A 23736-nucleotide genomic window follows, 5' to 3' on the forward strand; every position below is an offset into this window, starting at 1 on the left:
AATTTTGGAGATTAAAAATTAAGTTTTCCATTTCAAATTTTGCAACATGAAAAGTTTAATTTAAACATAGTTTTCATTTTGAAGAATAACAGATGACGTACCGTTCTGGCGGCCAGTTCTACTGGCTCCATGTTGGTATTCTTATCGTGGTTCTGTTCCCCGGAGTGGGCCCCCGTTTGAGAGTTGATGGACTCCGTGCTCGCCTTACGTAGGAAACCTGACATGTCCCTAAGGAACTCAAAGTCAGAATCCTGGATCATACCAGCTAGGAGTTGTCTGGCCTGTAGTAGTGACTCCTGTGTGTGGCCACGCACTGCTGTGTTCAGTACCTGTCACACAATGATACAAAAAACGTCTTGTACAAGTGTACCTATACCCAAGATTAGAGCATCATAACATTTTCATTTGTTGTTGGAATCATTATCCAGTTTCTTCTACACTTGTTCTTTGTGGACATGTGCTTTACTGTACACAAGCCTATTATCTCAAGGTTTTTATTTTCCTTATATCAGCTGCAAATAAAAAATTTGGGGGGGTGGGGGGGGGGGGTTGAGCATTTTTCTCAAATGATAGATATAACACTAAAATGTACATGCGAGATAGAGCCAACGTCAATGTTGAGTAGGTTGGTTGAGTAGGCAGGGTACTGCGCTGTGAGTGTGGATACCGAAAGGTATGCAGGGCGATTGAATAAAAAGTTGCATATAAATCCAGGTAGGTTTCAATCACAACACGCTCAAGCGTTACCATTGCGTGGGTTTTTATTACGGTAACTAGTTTCGACTCTATGTGCGAGTCTTCATCAGGACATTTTTTCAAGATATTTCAGCCCCTGAAGTACTAAAAATGGGGTGCAGTTTTACATTGTTAGTTATTACATGACGTCATCAATAGATAGATAATACACAATAGTGAAGGGCGGGTAAGCCCTTCTTAGATGTTCTAACTTTATAGATATGCTGTGATTATTAAAAATGTCTTTCTCTGTACTTTAATGTACTTTAATGTACAATGACTTAGGAAACACATGTACATTTATGTACAATGACTTATCATGGTGAAAATCCACTATTAACTATCTGATTGTAACAGTCAATAACTTTTACATAATTCCATTTTTCCTGCTTTTTAACATTCTTCCCAGATATTCTAAATAATGATGGCATTACCTTTAATCTACTGAAGCAGAATGCTTGATTGGGTTGAAGCTGCATGGGGCATTGAAGTTTACTATGACTTAATACCAGGAAAACTATTGGACAGTAGCATGGTAAGGAAATACATCAGAGAGTTACCATGCCATTAAAACTGTCAGAAGATAACATTATACACTTATTGCCCTGGTTTGAGGGAGACCTGAAGAGTTGTTTCCACGAGATAAATCATGTTTCCCGAGGGCGAAGGAAACATGATTTATCTCGGGGAAACAACTCTTCAGGTCTCCCTCACACCAAGGCAATAACTGTTTTATTATTCCGAAATTCCATCTGTGGAATCTGTGTTATATATATATGACAAAAAAAACCACATTAATAGTAGGCAATGTAACGATACCCTGTGTTGTCACTGTTGTGGCTGACCTGTTCGCCCTTATTTCATTAGGTCTGGTAGCATATATATACTACAAATACCTATCACTGTCAGTGTTTTGATTTTACATCAAATTAAACAACAAGAATAGCCCTTCAAGTTCTTCAGCTGTTGGGAGGTTGAATCTCCCGTTCGCAGCCATTGTTGATGTTTATTGTGTTGTCCGGAACACATCGGGCGTTAGAGAGTCTAACAAAGAGAGATGATATGTGGGGGTTCCGAGAGGGGTACTCAACAGGGAAAATGGATCGCGTGAGGGAGACTCGATGTTTTATAATCCTGTCAAACCAATCAGACACACTGTAAAATTGATGAGGAATAATAATGCCCATAATGTGTGCCTTACCTCAAAGACTTTGTAAACACATCCCTTGTCAGTGTCCGTGGTCTCCAGCAGGAGGTGTATAGGCATCCGCAGACACCACTCCGCCATACAGAACATCATCGACATGATCAGCTGGGAACACACAAAGTCAATATATCACCAGAACATTATAAACACGATCAGCTGGGAACACACGAAGTCAATATATCACCAAAATATTATAAACACGATCAGCTGGAAACACACAAGTCAATATATCACCAGAACATTATAAACACGATCAGCTGGAAACACACAAGTCAATATATCACCAGAACATTATAAACACGATCAGCTGGAAACACATAAAGTTAATAATATCACACAGACCATCATAAACATGATCAACTGGCCAAACACAGGGTCAACATGTCACACAGAATGTTATTAATAATTAACAGGCAACAAATTCAATATGTCATACAAATCATCATAAACATGATCAACTGGTACTAATTTCAGCATCTCATTAAATTCTGTATGAATCTCCTTCATCATGATTGAAAATCTTCAAATTCTTTTTGCAAATTTTAATCATATCGCACCAGTTTGATCAACCACATTTTGTCACCTGTGGGAGATTCTGTTTCTCACATAGAATTTATATTAAACCATATTCATTTAAAATTCTGCTTCTAGCTATCAAATTTTATGCTGAAATATCAAAATTCAGTAACTTTAAACAGGGTTGCAGATAAGTCAAACACCCAACAGAACTAGAACAGCTACATTGGAGGATTTATTTCACAAACAATGAATCACAAAACTTATGCATTCACAGACAAATTGGATTAACTCAAAATAATCTTATAAAACATTTTTTATTTGAACGAATTACTTTTACATGAAATAAATAGCATGAACAAAAATATTTAGACCAAAATCCCACAGCAAAATCTACCATTCAACAACACAGAATAGGCATTAAGCAGACATTTCCTTACCACAGAAACTAAAATTACCTTTCACCATGCGTGATATCTTTATAGTCACAAAGGAACTATACCTAATCTACTATCTAGCATTTAAATCTTGCAAGAAAAAATGTTCACATATTTTTTTCAGTTCCTGAAACAAATTGATTTGTTTTGACTAAATTTCGTGTTGATGCCATGAATATTTTTTTTAAACAGTCCTTACTTTCCATCAGAGTGACAACAAGTTTGCAGAGGTTTATTTTCATGTACTTTTTCATGCATGGAACATAGTGTAAATAGAACATATTACAGGCTCAAAAAATTAATTAAAGATATGTACTATTTTACTCCTTTCCAAAACTATTTCTGGATATTAAAGCATTGTTTATATGACCAAAGGTCTCAGCGTGGTGACATTCAATATCCTACATGGTTCCATACTTAACAACAATGGAGATATTGAGGACATCTTCAAAATGTCTTCGTTGCAGTGGACTTAAGATTACAGCCAGACCTTTGTGACAATTTCAAATCCCTGTAGAATACTAAAATGTTGTTCAAAGGTCAACTACATGTCAGATATGAATAGTAAGGGAAAGGGGGGGGGGAGAGAGAGGGGGGTATCTATAGTTGATAATATATGGGGATTGGGGCATAGAATACTTGTTAACATGAAAGGGGCTCCAGAAAAAAGAACTTGTTGGCGGGGATAACAAAAAGTGAACCACCTTTCCCCATGCCTTTATTTACTTTCAAAATAGCCCTGAAAACAATACCTCCAATATCGGTATGTAATATCTTGATAGAGCAAAACACATAATTTACCACCAGAATAACAACAGAGACCTGATTTTAGTTTGATAGGACCACAACACAAATTGATATATACAGATGTAGCAATATCTGTACTTACATCATCCTTTAATCAAATAAAAACAAATCATGGATCATAAAGTTCTTAATACATGTATATAAAGCACTACTGTTTGGCGAGGAATATAACAATACAATTTATTATTAGCTTAAACTTTGACAATTGAACTGTCTTTGGGTATTTTTAAACAGAAAGGCACGGTCTGAACACACACAGAACCCCAAACATGGGTTGACTTCAATTGAGCTTTAATACCCGGTATGTGCACTCGTCAATTAAAATTCTAACCTTTTCTTACACATCTTTCACAAATGTTAAACTATCCTGAACAAACATTTGATTTAAGATAATTATGATATGAAGCCACTTATCAGGACTTATTGATACATTGTTTGAATAATGTATGATCATTTCATAAAGAATCACCTGTTTCAGCAAAGTAATATGACAGAAAACCGTCATTATACCTCGAGCACAATCGGCCATAATGGGAACTAAGTTGGACCAAAACTTGTAATAAATGCTATTTACCTTTTTCTCCTCCTCTGAGTTAGTCCCCTTTGATACCGGTATGAGAGTGGACACAGTTGCTGCTATGACCTTCAAAAAGTGGTAAAAACATCGTCATAGAGACCACATATCAATAGATGTCGTAGATCATGATAAAGAGGTCAAAATATCTGAACAGCAGAGCCCTGTGGCCACTACACGATGCGAATCTAATACAAGTATCAACAGTGGCAAATTTTCTGGATTAATGCAGACAGATTAATCATTGTTATTGTCCCTGGCAATATTTGAGACTTTTTTTGTTTGCTTTTTTACCTGACAGAAATGAAAAATATTAAAACAACCGATACCAAATAAGATATGAATGAAATTAAAACACAAAATCCTGTTGTAATCAATCATTTGGCCGTGTCAATAATGTACGTCAGTATGACTGTATCAATGTATTACTAATCAAGGATTTATGTGCAACAGAACAAAAATATTCCACATTTTTTTAATACGTTGCAATCACTGAAAATTCAACCCATGATACAAGCCCCTTTTTTAATTTCTCTATAGAGACAAATATGGCTTAGAAACTTTTCAGCTCTTTTTTCAAAAAGGAGTAATATGTTTATTCAGAATAATAAGAAATCCAAGCAGCTTGTTCTTTACATGTCAGCGATGGGAACATGTAGTTTTACCTCTATAATACGTTTTGGCAGAGCTGGATCATAGCTGAGGAGTTTGTCTGAGTGGTCGCACAGCATACACAACATGTCTGAGGCCAGCTTGGAAACCATCCGATTTATACACTGAAATAAGTCAACATTCAATACTGAACATGATGTAAATATGCAGCGTGGACTATCTTTGATCTCAACATAACCGTAAGATCAGGAGAATTTTATCTTGGTTATCTGCATTTTTTTCTACATAGATCAAAGGATAACTGTTATATACGGACAACATTGACTATTGTTAGATTTATAGGCTGCCTACAGGTAGACCAGAAGGTTTTGTCAGATTTTCATATGTTCTTTTGTCTATTCAGGAAAACATCAGATCAAAATGGATCTGTTTATATTAATGGTTATCAATTTGAACATGTTAAGTATACAAACCAACCCTGAGAGTGCCAAGTAGGACCGAAAACAGGTAGTCATACATGATGTCCAAGGCTATAACACGTCACTATATATATGTACCCTGAGAGCGCCAAGTAGGACAGAAAACAGGTAGTCATATATGAGTACACCCTGTCCAAGGGTATAACACACAGCTATATATATGTACCGTGAGAGCACCAAGCAGGACAGAAAACAGGTAGTCATACATGATGTCCAAGGCTATAACACGTAGTTATATATATGTACCCTGAGAGCACCAAGTAGGACAGGAAACAGGTAGTCATACATGAGTACATCCTGTCCAAGGCTATAACACGTCACTATATATATGTACCCTGAGAGTGCCAAGTAGGACAGGAAACAAGTAGTCATACATGAGTACACCCTGTCCAAGGCTATAACACACAGCCATATATATGTGCCCTGAGAGCACCATGTAGGACAGAAAACACATAGTCATACATGAGTACACCCTGTGCAAGGCTATAACACACAGCCATATATATGTATCCTGAGAGCACCATGTAGGACAGAAAACACGACGTAGTCAAACATGAGTACACCCTGTCCGAGGCTATAACACACAGCCATATATATGTATCCTGAGAGCACCATGTAGGACAGAAAACACGACGTAGTCAAACATGAGTACACCCTGTCCGAGGCTATAACACACAGCCATATATATGTATCCTGAGAGCACCAAGTAGGACAGGAAACAGGTAGTCATACATGAGTACACCCTGTCTAAGGCTATAACACGTCACTATATATATGTCCCCTGAGAGCACCAAGTAGGACAGAAAACATGACCTAGTCATACATGAGTACACCCTGTCCAAGACTATAACACGTCACTATATATATGTACCCTAAGAGCACCAAGTAGGACAGAAAACAGGTAGTTATACATGAGTACACCATGTCCAAGGCTATAACACGTCACTATATATATGTCCCCTGAGAGCACCAAGTAGGACAGAAAACATGCCCTAGTCATACATGAGTACACCCTGTCCAAGTCTATAACACGTCGCTATAATATATATGTACCCTGAGAGCACCAAGTAGAACCGAAAACAGGTAGTCATACATGAGTGCACCCTGTCCAAGTCTATAACACGTCGCTATAATATATATGTACCCTGAGAGCACCAAGTAGAACCGAAAACAGGTAGTCATACATGAGTACACCCTGTCCGAGGCTATAACACACAGCCATATATATGTATCCTGAGAGCACCATGTAGGACAGAAAACACGACGTAGTCAAACATGAGTACACCCTGTCCAAGGCTATAACACACAGCCATATATCTGTACCCTGAGAGTGCCAAGTAGGACAGGAAACAAGTAGTCATACATGAGTACACCCTGTCCAAGACTATAACACGTCACTATATATATGTACCCCGAGAGCACCAAGTAGGACAGAAAACATGATGTAGTCATACATGAGTACACCCTGTCCAAAGCTATAACACGTCACTATATATATGTACCCCGAGAGCACCAAGTAGGACAGAAAACAGGTAGTCATACACGAGTACGCCCTGCCCAAGGCTATAACACGTCACTATATATATGCACCCTGAGAGTGCCAAGTAGGACAGGAAACAGGTAGGCATACATGAGTACGCCCTGTCCAAGGCTATAACACGGCACTATATATATGTACCCTGAGAGCACCAAGAAGGACAGAAAACAGGTAGTCATACATGAGTACACTCTGTCCAAGGCTATAACACACAGCCATATATCTGTACCCTGAGAGTGCCAAGTAGGACAGGAAACAAGTAGTCATACATGAGTACACCCTGTCCAAAGCTATAACACGTCACTATATATATGTACCCTAAGAGCACCAAGTAGGACAGAAAACAGGTAGTCATACACGAGTACACCCTGCCCAAGGCTATAACTATTACAAAGCCATATATATGTATCCTGAGTGCACCAAGTAGGACAGGAAACAGGTAGTCATACATGAGTACACTCTGTCCAAGGCTATAACACACAGCCATATATATGTATCCTGAGAGCACCAAGTAGGACAGAAAACATGATGTAGTAACACGTCGCTATATATATGTACCCTGAGAGCACCATGTAGGACAGAAAACACATAGTCATACATGAGTACACCCTGTGCAAGGCTATAACACACAGCCATATATATGTATCCTGAGAGCACCAAGTAGGACAGAAAACATGATGTAGTCATACATGAGTACACCCTGTCCAAGACTATAACACGTCACTATATATATGTACCCTAAGAGCACCAAGTAGGACAGAAAACAGGTAGTTATACATGAGTACACCATGTCCAAGGCTATAACACATAGCCATATATATGTACCCTGAGAGTGCCAAGTAGGACCGAAAACAGGTAGTCATACAGAAGTACACCCTGTCCAAGGCTATAACACACAGCTATATCTATGTACCCTGAGAGCACCAAGTAGGACAGAAAACAGGTAGTCATACACGAGTACACCCTGCCCAAGGCTATAACACGTCACTATATATATGTACCCTGAGAGCACCAAGTAGAGCACCATGTAGGACAGAAAACATGATGTAGTCATACATGAGTACCCCCTGTCCAAGGCTATAGGACAGGAAACAGGTAGTCATACATGAGTACTCCCTGTCTAAGGCTATAACACGTCGCTATGACCAAGTAGAACCGAAAACAGGTAGTCATACACGAGTACGCCCTGCCCAAGGCTATAACACGTAGCTATATATATGTACCCTGTGAGCACCAAGTAGGACAGAAAACATGACCTAGTCATACATGAGTACACCCTGTCCAAGGCTATAACACACAGCTATATATATGTACCCTGAGAGCACCTAGTAGGACCGAAAACAGGTAGTCATACAGGAGTACACCCTGTCTAAGGCTATAACACGTCACTATATATATGTACCCCGAGAGCACCAAGTAGGACAGAAAACAGGAAGTCATACATGAGTACACCCTGTCCAAGGCTATAACACACAGCCATATATATGTACCCTGAGAGCACCAAGTAGGACAGAAAACATGACCTAGTCATACATGAGTACACCCTGTCCAAGGCTATAACACGACGCTATATATATGTACCCTGAGAGCACCTAGTAGAACCGAAAACAGGTAGTCATACATGAGTACACCCTGTCCAAGGCTATAACACGACGCTATATATATGTGCCCTGAGAGCACCAAGTAGGACAGGAAACAGGTAGTCATACATGAGTACACACTGTCTAAGGCTATAACATGTCACTATATATATGTACCCTGAGACCCCCAAGTAGGACAGAAAACATGACCTATTCATACATGAGTACACCCTGTGCAAGGCTATAACACGACGCTATATATATGTGCCCTGAGAGCACCAAGTAGGACAGGAAACAGGTAGTCATACATGAGTACCCCCTGTCCAAGGCTATAACACACAGCTATATATATGTACCCAGAGAGCACCAAGTAGGACAGAAAACATGACGTAGTTATACATGAGTACACCCTGTCCAAGTCTATAACACGCCGCTATATATATGTACCCTGAGACCCCCAAGTAGGACAGAAAACATGACCTAGTCATACATGAGTACGCCCTGTCCAAGGCTATAACACACAGCTATATATATGTCCCCTGAGAGCACCAAGTAGGACAGGAAACAGGTAGTCATACATGAGACACCCTGTCCAAGGCTATAACACGCAGCTATATATATGTACCCTCAGAGCACCTAGTAGAACCGAAAACAGGTAGTCATCCATGAGTACACCCTGTCCAAGTCTATAACACGTAGCTATATATATGTACCCTGAGACCCCCAAGTAGGACAGAAAACATGACCTATTCATACATGAGTACACCCTGTACAAGGCTATAACACACAGCTATATATATGTCCCCTGAGAGCACCATGTAGGACAGAAAAAATGACGTAGTCATACATGAGTACACCATGTCCAAGGCTATAACACGTAGCTATATATATGTACCGTGTGAGCACCAAGTAGAACAGAAAACATGACCTAGTCATACATGAGTACGCCCTGTCCAAGGCTATAACACGGCGCTATATATATGTACCCTGATAGCACCTAGTAGAACCGAAAACAGGTAGTCATCCATGAGTACACCCTGTCCAAGACTATAACACGTCGCTATATATACGTACCCTGAGAGCACCAAGTAGAACCGAAAACAGGTAGTCATACATGAGTACACCATGTCCAAGGCTATAACACGTAGCTATATATGTACCCTGAGAGCACCATGTAGGACAGAAAACACGTTGTCATACATGAGTACACCCTGTCTAAGGCTATAACACGTCGCTATGTATATGTACCCTGAAAGCACCATGTAGGACAGAAAACATGACGTAGTTATACATGAGTACACCCTGTCCAAGGCTATAACGCGTCGCTATATATATGTACCCTGAGAGCACCAAGTAGGACAGAAAACAGGTAGTCATACATGAGTACACCCTGTCCAAGGCTATAACACACAGCCCTATATACATACCCTTAGAGTACCCAGCAGGACAGTGACAGCCTCATTGAGTTTGGGGTGTAGTGTTCCATGGCTCAACTCCTCGTACAGAAATATACCTATTGTACTGACAGCAACACATCTGTAACATACAGTTTTCACAAAAATTCATAAATAAATTCTTGTGGATCAAGTTCAATCATTACAATAGATCTCCCAAGATAATTTACATGTTGGATGAAGGTCACCCATCAGTTAGTTAATCCTAGGTTGATCCTATAAATGACCTGTGAAATTGTGAAATTATCCTTCTATACGGTACTGAACACTCAAGTTACTGACCTGGCCAGTCCAGCTGGCTCTTTCTTTCCTGTCCTCAGTAAAGTGTTGATAACTTGTTCCTGAAAAAATAATTTAAACAGAGATTTGTAACCGAAATTGTTCCTCTATTGGTCAGAAAAATATCAATATCATGTGCAGAGGACAGTGATTTTCAAAATTTCTTCAAAATTCGTCCAGTATTCTATAGATCCAGTCTTTTCAAGAAGTATTGAGAAAAAAGAAAAAAAAATACAACCTTTATATGGTCCTGTCACCCTGCCCCAGCTGGGGGCCATCACCTTCATTTACATAAAATCAAATTCACTCAACCCAGGAATGCTCTTTTTCTTCATGAACTGAAAAATTTGTTCATAACTAAATGTTTAAGGATGCCATATTATGACTAACAACAGTTTAATCTCCCTAGAATCTTCAACCAGGTGAGTTTAACACCTGTTCAGGTTTACAAATAGACTCACCTTAAACTCATTCAGATGTAAACAGCTCACAGAAAGATTGGTGTTCTGCAGTACCTGGACCTCCTGTAGGTGGTTTGGGAAACACAGGAGAGCTCCAAGCACCGACACAGCTTCAGTACGAGGGGTCTGTTAGAGAGAGATGCCACAGGATTAACATCCGATGACTCTAGTGGTGTATAACTCTGAACAATGCTGTCATGCAAATGCATCGAGAAGTCCAAAATTTGGTAGAAATATGAAAATATTTAGGAGTATAATGGACATTCAACCTACACACAGTACATTGACAAGTTTACATGTACTGGCTGACCATGAAAGTTTCCAGAACTATGTCTACAGCCTATTAACACAAAGTTTATACCAGAGACAACCAGTGTATATCATACCTCTGTGATATCTACTGCTGACAGAACTCTGGCTACAGCCTATTAACCCAAAGTTTATACCAGAGACAACCAGTGTTTATCATACCTCTGCGATATCTACTGCTGACAGAACTCTGGCTACAGCCTATTAACCCAAAGTTTATACCAGAGACAACCAGTGTTTATCGTACCTCTGTGATATCTACTGCTGACAGAACTCTGGCTACAGCCTATTAATACAAAGTTTATACCAGATACGACCAGTGTATATCATACCTCTGTGATATCTACTGCTGACAGAACTCTGGCTACAGCCTATAAACACAAAGTTTATACCAGAGACAACCCGTGTTTATCATACCTCTGTGATATCTACTGCTGACAGAACTCTGGCTACAGCCTATAAACACAAAGTTTATACCAGATACAACCACTGTATATCATACCTCTGTGATATCTTCTGCTGACAGAACTCTGGCTACAGCCTATAAACACAAAGTTTATACCAGATACAACCAGTGTTTATCATACCTCTGCGATATCTACTGCTGACAGAACTCTGGCTACAGTCTATTAACACAAAGTTTATACCAGAAACAACCAGTGTATATCATACCTCTGTGATATCTACTGCTGACAGAATCATACCTCTGTGATATCTTCTGCTGACAGAACTCTGGCTACAGCTTATTAACACAACGTTAATACCAGAGACAACCAGTGTTTATCATACCTCTGCGATATCTACTGCTGACAGAACTCTGTCAACAGCCTATTAACACAAAGTTTATACCAGATACAACCAGTGTTTATCATACCTCTGCGATATCTACTGCTGACAGAACTCTGTCAACAGCCTATTAACACAAAGTTTATCCCAGAGACAACTAGTGTTTATCATAACTATGTGATGTCTACTGCTGACAGAACTCTGGCTACAGCCTATTAACACAAAGCTTATACCAGATACAACCAGTGTATATCATACCTCTGTGATATATACTGCTGACAGAACTCTGGCTACAGACTATAAACACAAAGTTTATACCAGATACAACCAGTGTTTATCATACCTCTGCGATATCTACTGCTGACAGAACTCTGGCTACAGCCTATTAACACAAAGTTTATTCCAGAGACAACTAGTGTATATCATACCTCTGTGATATATACTGCTGACAGAACTCTGGCTACAGCCTATTAACACAAAGCTTATACCAGATACAACCAGTGTATATCATACCTCTGTGATATCTACTGCTGACAGGACTGCCCCTGCTGCATGGATGAAGTCGCTGATGAGTAGTGTCGACCCTAACAACGGCATGGAGAAAAAGCGGGCTCCAGCATTTCGAACCAATACATTGATGATGTCCTGTGTGGAAATAACAGTACAACATTTCGTCAGCAGTCATTCTCACCTGAATGCACAGTTATATAAGTCATAATGATGTATTGTTTCATTGCTTTTTATTACATACCAAAATGTATGCTATTTGGTGTGTTTTAAATTTTAAACATCAAGAAGTCAGCTCTGTGTGGAGCATGGATGAGAAGATAAGTGGTAAGAGTAGAAAATCTGTGTTACCTGGTCATTGGAGGTGAGGCCTTGATGGAGAGCCAGATAGAACTGTGAGACAAGTTCAGAAGGCAGTGACACTGGGTGGCGCTGGACCACCATCTGACACATGAGCTGGTACGCCAACAACTTGCCACGCTTGTACTTGTTGGACAGGGTCAGACACTGTAACAAACACAACGATACAGATCACATTTACTGTATCACCATCCATGTAATCTTCTGTGGAGCTTAAAACCAAAGACTCTGAAGAAGTTCAAGCTACAGGAAACTCCACTCTAGTGGTACTTACCTCAAACAGCCAGGGTGCGTACAGGTGTATGGGTGGGAGGAGTTCCGGCGGAGACGGGGAGCTCATATTGTCCACAGTCACTCCAAGGTTATCCCGCATCTACAAGGTAATCATCACATCAATACATGTTTACTCCTGGTCCCTTTTATCAACTGAAGTCCCTAATATTAACAAATACAGAAATAAATCCCTTATTCATGGAAAATACATAATATCAAAGTAATGACTACAGTAGAAATTCAGAAGAAGACATAACAAAAATAACATTGATTTTTGCATGTTAAACACTGACATTTAAGCATGGCCTATTCTACTACTAGATATATGTTTTCAACAAATCAAGATGTGCACTAAGTCTTAGAGGTTAAGTAGATTTTAAGAAGTTACAAAAATTAAAATGAGCTAATAAATCTGACAACTACTGTTTTGCCGCATAATTTTCTCAGTACTTGCTACTGACTGTTAATCAAGATGATAGCGCCTCTACCTTATACAGAGTTTCTAGTAGGAAGCTGAGCTCCTCGTAGACAATTGCGTGGTTTTCGCCGTCCTCTATTTGGTTGATGTTGCCTAGAGACCCCAGCATCCGCCTCCACATCACCACGGCCACGTCTGGTGTCCAGCCAATCACAGCCCCTCCAGCCAATACACTCTTCATGTCCTCCATTGACTCTATACAAACAAAAACAGTGGAACTTTGTCAAACACTTCTATTCAGGCACTTTCAAGTGTTAATTTCTTGTCGATTAAACCTCAAAACTTTATTATGGATCATTTTCATTTATTGTATATATATGCTTAACACATTTTCAACAGAAAAAGTGTGTTATTCCCTTTGAACAACGAATTGTTTCAATGCGACTTATGGGCCGATATAAGGTCACTTCCACTAATTTCAGACCCTAAATCAGTGCAATAATCACTATATTTTCCCAAATCATGCTTCTTATATGTAATATCTTCCCGAAGTCACAAGGCACTTGCCCCTGTGGAATCCAGGTAGAAATATCACTAAACAAAACAATCCCAGTATGTTTTAAAGTAAGATTTCAAAGTACTTTGGACTATGATGTTCTTCAACAATTATTCTGTATAAAAGGGGGATTCCGTAGAGAATCCAGCACATGAGGAATCAAAATGGTGGCACTGTCCTTACCTTTACCTATAGGGATTTCCTCTGTGGCCACCATCTCTATGTGGAGACTGTCGCGGTCAGGGGTGGGGCAGTCTTTGTGGTTGGTAATCCCCTCCACTGTCAGCTCGCTACAGGGAGAGGGCGACCGCGACTTGGAGTGGAGAGACAACGGCGAAGGTGTACGTGAATCTAAATAAACAACAAACAGTGAAAATCAACGGCAGTCAAAAGAGCCTGTGGTACACTGTACAGACCGAAACTTTCACAACAACATGTTTATATCTGTATAATATAAATGTCTAGATATCTGATATAGAACTCTGTACTTACACCTAAAAGCTGTGTCGTCAGATCTATCCAGACTTGCACTCTCCACACTGTACTCCATGTCATGGGCGCTCGGTAGACTAGACGCTAGAGTGATCTCTGCTACCTCCTGATCCTCAGGCGTGGCAGCTCCTGGAGTGTGGAAAACACAAGATATCTTTCATATTCATGCATTAATTAATACTGACCTTTAAAAAAGACGTTCCAAAAAAAACCATAAAAAAATCAACAAATGTTTGTACTACATGTACCAGGAATACACACTATCCTTAAGGAACAACGTCCAGTCAGTACAATATTGTAGGAATGTTTACTAGTCAAAAACAACATTCTATTGCTATTGGTCAGTACAAAATCAAATAACACTATCTAGCTTAGATTATAATATTGTATTTTCCTTTCAGCCACATTCATGCTGGAGCGAATGTTAACGAAAACAATAAAAGCTAGCATTACTGTTAAAATATCAACTCAATCTCTTTTACTCATACTAATAAGAAATAAAAAAAATATAAAGATCACAAAACAGATATTTGTTAGTCAATAAAAAGGACCATGCTTAAATGTTAAACACTATGCAAATAGGTTAAGCGCACAATACACAGAGTAATGGATATTTAAACATTAATATTACAGACAGTACACAATGTAATACATATTTTTACATTAAGTTTATAAAAAGCACACACCAGAATGCATATAGGTCATAACAATAAGTTCATACACAATGTAATGCAAATTAAATTGATAGTAAGTTCTTAATAGGATCGAGGATTTAAATTTTTGGCTGTTTGCTAGTGAAAATTGTTCTGAAATTGTTTTGAAATTACAAACTGTGGATCTTAATAAGCCAGCCAATCACCTTCGTGAAAATGTATAAAATGGGAAAAAATGAAAAAAAAATCAGCATTAAAAACTAGAACACTGACAGGTCAGTAAGGGCCCCGTCTTGTGGCAATATATCCCCCATAATCATCAAGAAGCAATCTGCCCATATAGCTGAGCTTGACGTTTGACATTTGGACTTCAAAAAGAATCGCAAGGAAGCAAAATATACATTTTACATGTACTATGATGTGAGTCTTGTTTCCTTCCACCTCCATATTTGCTGGGCTAACAGAAATGTAAATACCGGTGCAATACTCATTTGTTAGCTTTGATTTGTTTTATTTCACCTTATTTACCTCCTCCATCAAGAGCCAGGGTCAAAGTCAGAGATCCACATTGTCTTTGACCTTTGGACCCAAAAGACCCTGACCATTAACCCAGTGACCCTGATCTTTGGTCAGTTGACTTATTCTTTAATTCCAACCAACTTTGCTTCTTAAAATCATAACAAAATGTTCATCGGTGAAAAATACAAAACTTGACCTTGACCCTTTGGACCCCGTAACCTGGACCTAAGGTCAGTTGACTCGGTGTTAAATTCTGAACAACATTGCTTCATAATGTCATAACAAAATGTTCATCAGGGAAAAGGTACAAAATTTAACCTTAACCTTTGACCCAGTGACCTTGACCTTTGGTCAGTTGACTCCTTGTTTAATTGTGATCAACTTTGCTTCATCGTGTCATAACAAAATGTTCATCAGTGAAAAGATGCAAAATTTGACCTTGACCTTTGAATCTATTAACCTTGATCTTTGACCTCGAATTTTTATCTCAGTGTGTCTCTTTGTTTAATTCCGAACAACTTTGCTTCATAATGTCATAGCAAAATGTTCATCAGTGAATAGCTACAAAATTTGACCTTGACCCCTGACCCGACGACCTTGACCTTTGGTCAGTTGACTCATTGTTTAATTCTTATCAACTTTGCTTCATAATGTCATAACAAAATGTTCATAAGTGAAAAGATGTAAAATTTGACCTTGACCTTTGAACCTAATGACCTTGACCTTTGACCTTGACTTTTTACCTCAATTTGTATTTTTGTAAACTGAACATCTTGACCAAGTTTCATGTACATAGGTCAATAAATACCAAAGTTATCAGCCAGGAACAAAATTTGTGGACGGACAGACAGACAGACAGGCAGAGTGATTACTATAGGGCACCCGTATCTCCGATACAGGGCCCTAATAAACAAAAGGTCATAACTCTGAATTAATTTGGGTGTAAGGCTTGATTTTAGTATTCCAATGCTCAATCTGCCCAAGCTACACTGTATCCTAGTTTGGTAGAGCCAGGAAGTTACATTGCAAGACTATACAGGTACATAAAAAGATGTCAGATCATCAATGCTTTTTGACATTCATTACTGTTTAACATTGAGTACAGTGCACAGAAGTACTACTTTATATCTAGCATAAAGAATCAGTCTGTTCTACTAAAATGGGGCTTTGATTTGGTTTTGATTTTTTTTAGCTCTTTATCATTTTACGAAATAAAATTCATTTAAATCATCCATCTATCTAAAAGAACATAAGTTTGATGACTCTTAAGTAAAATTTGATCATCCTGTCAGACAGGCTATGAAACTGGATGTAGAATCTGGCCTCTAATATCTACAAGTGAATAATTCTTACATTTCATTAGTTTTGTCAGAGCTACAAAAACTTCCACATAACCAATATAATACTATGCAAAATACTTATAAGGATGTTATATATACCAGAATCAAAATAACCACAAAAGTTACCTGTACCTGACGGCAACTTTTTTAATTTCCTGACAAATCTCCGCCACATGTTGAATCAGGAAAACTAAAGCAGTAATCGGAGTGCTCTCTCAGAGAACCATTTGTTGAAACTAGTAGTACACTTAAGGAAACAATAATTTGGTCCAGATTTCACGCAGGCGAAAATTGCATTAAATCCCAGAACACTTTCAGATAACATTGAATCTGATCCCGGAATACATGCTAATGAGTAAAGACATTGATTCTCAAGTACACAAAAATAAACACACTACATCCTCACTGAACTCTATCCCATAGTATACAAAGGTAAATATTGTCTATAATCCTTGAAAACATCTAGGTACACAATGAATCTAATGTAAAAATAATCTGGTACTTGACTGCTAAACATAAAATTTTGAATATTTCCACACAAGGCTTTTTAAGTTGAGATAATGTTGCATTCCCTGAACCATGGTAGGCATTCCATTACACAGCTACTGACATAACGAGAAAAGATTTCTATCTAGACTGTTGACCAAGACTCAACTTCCTGTCAACTCCCTTTGACAGGAAGCAATGCTGTAATGTTCAAGAGCAGACTTTTCCGTACTTAGCTGTACACATCTTCCTGTTTCTAACATATGTTTCACATGCAGCAGTGATAAGGAAATCTTAAAACTCCGTAGTGGATGAATTGCTTCCTGAAAATACCAACAGACCCATGACCAGTTAAACTTAGTGGAACCTGTCTAGTCTGACACCACGTGCAGTACAATATATTGGCCAGATTGGATAGGATGTCAGAATACACAGGTCTTGTTGGATAATTACCACTGGAAATGGAACAACAGCATTATGTTGGATTTAGCAAAATGTCAGAATACTCAGGTATCAGATTAGACAGGGTTTGTTAACTATATCATCAGATTCAATTTACAAGTGTAAGGGATTTGGGTTTTGAGGATCATGGAGAATATTTCCATAACAGGTAAAGTGTGTTATTCAGAACATGACAAACATATTGATTAAAGACATTTATACTAACACAACACTGCAAACTGCATGAACAACAGCAATTGGTTATCAAACAAGGTTAGCCAGGCCGTGCAAAACAAGCTTTCAGCTGACGGACAGACACAAATATACGTACGAGTAGTAAAGGCGTTAGTGTCTACGATTGTGAAGCTTACTGCCGCTAAAAAGCAAACCAAACTAATGAAAGGGGAACATGAATAGAATGATATGCATGTGTCGCCAAAAAGAAGTTAGCCAGCCCAGAGTGAAGAGGCGGAGACCATGCAGATTGGAGACCAGTACCTACCTATGCTATCCGATATCTTATAGGCGGATACTGATATGGTTATGTTACATGCTGGGTAGCCATCCAGGCTTTTCTGGTTAGCAACACTATCTATATCAATACCTGTTATGTAAAACAAAACTCAGATTAGGGCATGAGTACAACAACTCTCTCTACCACAATGCTTGCTGATCGGACCAATCAGATTGGTCATCTGTACGGGGATACATGAACTGAATTGGGGTGTGTGCACGATAAATGGTTGGGATATGAGACCGTCAATCCTTGACATTAAAATCGACGAAGTTTCAGATTGGATCATATCAATTTAGATTGGGATTGGATTATATCAATTATGTGTTGGATTGGATCATAGATCTGTTTGGGGTTTTTTTGAATATATATGAACTACATACTTGCTATTTAGATTAACTTAAGTAAGTAACACAATACTGATATATTTTAGAACATAACGCTATGCATGATGACTAATTTGACCAGAGCAAGAGAGGCAGGATATATATAATGGGGACTGGAAACTTGTTTTTCCTTCTAGTACCTAAGTCAATAGCATGTCGAATATGAGTTAACTCCCTTGATTCAGAGAGAGGGAAATGAACGCCCATTGGGGATGTTTTCATTATCGCATGTTTTAATATGAAAATCCCTATAGTATAACTACCTCATTAGTTTGTATTTTTGTAGGCAGTTTATATTTCATCTTGTTGATGTAATCTGTGGGGAATTTTAAAATCTATTTCTGAGATATCCATGTAATAACAGAATATTTTTGGTGAAAAAAATACCATCCTTGATGTCTTTGTTGACCACCTTTCTCTGAAAGTACTTAACTAATCACATTTCAAAATCAACAGCTGAGTGATTTTCACATTGCATGTGCTATTTTTGTTGCAGATCATTTTTATTAACCAGAATTATCCATGCGTAACAGGAGAGGAAAAATGTACGGCCAGACCAGGGTTCGAACCCGGGACCTTCCAAATTCTAGACGGACGCTCAACCAATGGAGCTATCTGGTCGCCGACAATCGACCCAGTCCAGTTCCGCTACATTCCTCCCTCCTTTAACAAAGTCTTAGACTCCGAAGACACACAAGACCCTACACCACCTTCTGTGGGTATATTTCGTTGGGCGCCAAATGTAACAGGAGAGGAAAAATGCACGGCCAGACCAAGGTTCGAACCCGGGACCTTCCGAACTCTAGACTGACTCTCAACCAATTGAGCTGTCTGGTCGTTGACGATCAACCCAGTCCAGTTCCGCTACACATGCATCAAACTCTGGCATTGTTTGTCGATGTAAACAATATTAAATAGCAATTTATAAAAAGATAAAATACCATCCTGTTCTCAAACAGAAATACATGTACTTACTTATCAAAATCATGAGCACTAGACTACTGAGTAATTTCAGATAGAAAGTGTAAGTTTTAATGTTAGTTTTGTGTTATTTTCGGTTTGAAAATGATATTCACTTTTCACCAACCAGCGTGATGACACTGGGGAGACTGACCCGTGCTACGTTTACACTATTGACTAGAGGCATAATAAATGGAGCATAGATGGATACAGGCACTGAAAGGCCTAGATGAGTTAAGGATTCTGTGAACAAACCCAAAAGGGACCAGCTATAGAATTCTCCTATGAGTTTCCAACCCTATAATAAATATCTTGAGCAAGATTATAAAATATTTCCAATACACTAAGAGTATTGTGGATCCGATCAATTTGGTACGGGGCATCAAAGAAAATGGATCAACTTGGTTTGGGGGCATGATTACAACCAATTTTACCAGATTTATGGCTATGCTTGCCAATCAGTATGATTAGCTCAGCTCTCTATACAGTGGATAAATACTGACAACATCTAGCACAATGTTAAAATACAGTGGACTCTTGTTAAACTGCATGCTGAGGTTCCAGAAACCTTTGTATACACAGAAATATTTGTTTACAAGGTACTACCATTTTTTTTATTATTATTTTCAAGTCTAAGTATTAAGATCAACAAAGATCAACAAAATTCAACTGTTCATTCAAACCTAACATAACAAGACGATAGCCTTCGGTACGCATTTCTTTCTTTACAAAATCTCATAATGTTCAACGAAACAGGACATCTCAATATAACCATGTTCTGAAGAAATTTGAAATCGATCACAACTTTGGGTTTATTTGATCAATTTTTAAACTTGGAAAAAAGTAGTAGATCCAAGTTTTTAACTGTGGAATAATAGGGCCTTCAGTTTTATTAATTCTTATTTCAATCACTGCTATTTTCTTCACTTTCATTGTGGTTATAAACAATCATTTCTTATGTTCATATATGTAGCTGAAGATTTTTTCGTTTGTTTTAAAAAAAATAAAAAAATCCTAATATGCAAATAGAACTCATATACTTTTCTTATTTCCAATGCAAACAACAGAGTTGGCGATACGCATACAATATATGTACACAAAAGCCAAGCTGTCACTGAAAATACAACATACCAACAGGGACTAGTCTCATTACAACCTATATTGTCACCCAAGTTTCAAAATCATCCTCCAAATCTCTCTTACCTAAATTATTATTTGGGAGTGAAGTTTAGATGACCCTTCATCAATTGTTGAATTCTCCATCAAACATTACATCGTGAAACAATAAATGTGACTGTATTACAGCTAAACCAACAACCAATGTTTGGGTTTTTTTAAATACAGCACCTCTGTTCAATTTCATTCTGAAATATCCCTATTATTATTATTTTTTCCCAAATGACTTTAGTTAGAAATTCAATATAATGGAAAAACTATAATTTACGATGTTATTAAATAATAGATGATTGTGAAATTGGGTTTTGATGGATGTTTCACATTGCATGATCAACAATAACAACAGTAAATCAACTCAAATACTAATCTATCAAAACAAGGCAGGTTATCACAGATTGGAAGCTCATCAGCAAGCAACTCAAAGAGAAACAGCCGTACATTTCTCTCCCACAGAGCTCAACTCTTCAAATTTACAACAGACCCTGTCAGCGTTTCTTCTGATTATAGGAAATTCCATGTTATAGGATATTTAGTATGTATCATTTTACATCAAGCAAAATTCTGCAAAAGATGTATTGTGTGCGCACTAGACAGAAAGACTTGAAGAAGGCGGTATCTTCTTAAAGCAAGAGAAATTCATTAATTCCACACAGAATTTGCAAAAAGCTCAGTCCTAGCATAGTTATTCTTACAAGTCATAAAACAATACAGAATTTTGAAGCTCACACTTCAGGATGCACTTGCCACAAGCTTGATTAATGTGAATTATAATATTTTCAGAAAAATCAATTTTTGTGTTTGAATGCAAGCTTCATACAACGAACTCAAAACAGAGATATACTTATATTGGTTTTCGACAATTTTGTACCAAGCAAAACCTCATTCTTGTCAATTAATCAAGTTGTATTTTGTTTGGTTTGGTTTTATTTTTCACACAAATCTCCATTCACAAATGTGTGAATCTCATTTATTTGATTTTACATAAATGTGTAACTGTAACAATCACGAATTAAGCTTATGAAACAGTATCACAAATAAAAATATTAGTGAAATATAATTAACTTAGAAACAGCAGTTAGCAGTTTATTAAAAGCTCTCACAAACCTCAAAATCCTATGGAGGAAATTAAATTTATTATAAACCGATTGATTAGATTGGTGCTCATATCTTCCCCGATATCCTATTATGATTCTAGCCCTCTGCGGCTTGTACCTTTGAGTCGCTCCACAAGATCGCTGGCTTCAGCGAGGTTGCCTTCACTACTGCTACGAGTGTAGAGCACGGTGTCCGAGGCGTTTGAGGGGGTGCGGGAATGGGAGGGTGACGGCTCGCCACTTAAAGACCTCTGTTTGTTCAGGTCAGGCCTTGCACGTCCTCCACCTGCTCCTGAAGAAACACATGAAAAATGAAAAATGGTCAAATTTTGCCATTATTTCTTGTCTGCATGTGTGGATAGCTTTATTACACAACCAGTAAAGAATAGGTGTAGAAAGAAGGAAACTTTTGCCCTTGTTTCATTTACTCCCTTTTTGTACATGAATTAGAGTATGAAACCTTCACCAAGGGCCAAAACCTGTTTTGTCTATATACAAATACGTATTTAAACTTGTATACATTACGAGATCACGTTACTACTGTAGTGTGGTGACATGTTATTGTGATGTCAGGATGTTGTCCTTTTGAAATAAACCTGAAGGGCCCTGTGAAGGGTGAAAGCTGCTAGTATTGTAGTCGGTCATTATATATCATATATTTTCTATTCTGATCTGCTTCACATGCACATTTAATGTAACAGTAAATACACATGGGTGAACTCAACACCAGCAAAATTTATTTTCAAGACAGAGGGCATAAACTTTGCAGAGGAAAAATATTGCAGTAAACAGTAATGTAATGGACTGAATTCAGACAGTTTAATTCATCAAATCTTCATAGTGATGCCTTTTATAAGTTGTCATTCACTATTTATCATACGTACCATCACTCTTGTACTTCCCACGCTCAAATCCGCCCAGAGTAGCAGAAGGCGACTTATCCACACCAGCTCCCTGGGGCTCGTTCTTACTCCAGCTCTTTGAGAAACTTTTATCTGTATTCTTTGACTTGGGAATATCTGCAAGATTGGGAACAAGGATAAGTATCACAGGCTAAAAACTAGAATTATGTCAGTGTGACATTACAGCCGCTCACCACTTTAAATTTATTTGCTTCAGTGACACGTTGAGCATAAAAATCTACTATAATAACTCAGATATGTGTTCTGTATTCTGCTAATTGAAAAATCAGGTCATCTGATGATGTTGCGTTTAGGATTTTCAAAATCAATCACCTCTTAAATGATGCCTTAAAAACATTTGTCCCTCTCCTCTTTTTTCACCCTCTTTAAGTGTGACGCATTGTTGTAATTTTCATTAATTAGCATCCTCCAATGATGTGACATGAGCGTTTACGTGCAGAATGGCAATCGGTGAATGGATAATAAAGAATAAGTGCATTTTTTGCTTGTGAAATGAAGGATAATTAACAGTAGTGGGAAAACATGCATGGAGAAAAGAGACATTGTACTCCTTTTACTTTTATTTATTTTTTATTCATATTAGTGAAAATTATTAATATTTGTAGCGACTATATTTACCGTCATTGAATATACAAAATCTCACAAATGTTCTTGGAATACATTTGAATTATATTTCCCAATGCGACTTTACCAACGTAAGAGTTATTTCCCTTACACCCAATTGGATACTATTTTGACACGGCGCGAATTCTTGTCAAACAGCAGCGGCAGTTGTGTCATGTTCTTAAATTGTTACACTTTCATAAATAAATACACCAGAAATAGCATGCTGTGTTACAAAAATGTTTGATAAGCATACACAGTT

At 38.0% G+C, this 23736-nt stretch overlaps 1 protein-coding gene across 5 annotated transcripts in view; it reads right to left on the reverse strand.

Moving 5' to 3' along the window:
* LOC110449179 (ral GTPase-activating protein subunit alpha-1-like) overlaps nt 1-23736 on the reverse strand; it is a 73664-nt gene that overhangs the window by 29846 nt on the left and 20082 nt on the right. For 4 of the 5 annotated variants that reach the window (XM_021495872.1, XM_021495870.1, XM_021495869.1 and 1 more), the window contains 16 exons: nt 22833-22967; nt 22067-22240; nt 18321-18422; nt 14380-14508; nt 14071-14238; nt 13402-13586; nt 12915-13013; nt 12632-12787; nt 12287-12418; nt 10679-10804; nt 10221-10279; nt 9912-10020; nt 4942-5052; nt 4277-4345; nt 1937-2047; nt 102-329 (listed from right to left, as the gene is read on the reverse strand). In XM_021495872.1, the coding sequence (XP_021351547.1) occupies nt 102-329; nt 1937-2047; nt 4277-4345; nt 4942-5052; nt 9912-10020; nt 10221-10279; nt 10679-10804; nt 12287-12418; nt 12632-12787; nt 12915-13013; nt 13402-13586; nt 14071-14238; nt 14380-14508; nt 18321-18422; nt 22067-22240; nt 22833-22967 (2093 nt within the window). The remainder of the gene's footprint in view (nt 1-101; nt 330-1936; nt 2048-4276; nt 4346-4941; nt 5053-9911; nt 10021-10220; nt 10280-10678; nt 10805-12286; nt 12419-12631; nt 12788-12914; nt 13014-13401; nt 13587-14070; nt 14239-14379; nt 14509-18320; nt 18423-22066; nt 22241-22832; nt 22968-23736) is intronic. The other variant, XM_021495871.1, reaches the window with a different exon arrangement.

The sequence above is a fragment of the Mizuhopecten yessoensis genome, unplaced genomic scaffold, assembly GCF_002113885.1.
Source record: "Mizuhopecten yessoensis strain PY_sf001 unplaced genomic scaffold, ASM211388v2 scaffold4513, whole genome shotgun sequence".
In the NCBI taxonomy this organism is placed as follows: domain Eukaryota; kingdom Metazoa; phylum Mollusca; class Bivalvia; order Pectinida; family Pectinidae; genus Mizuhopecten; species Mizuhopecten yessoensis.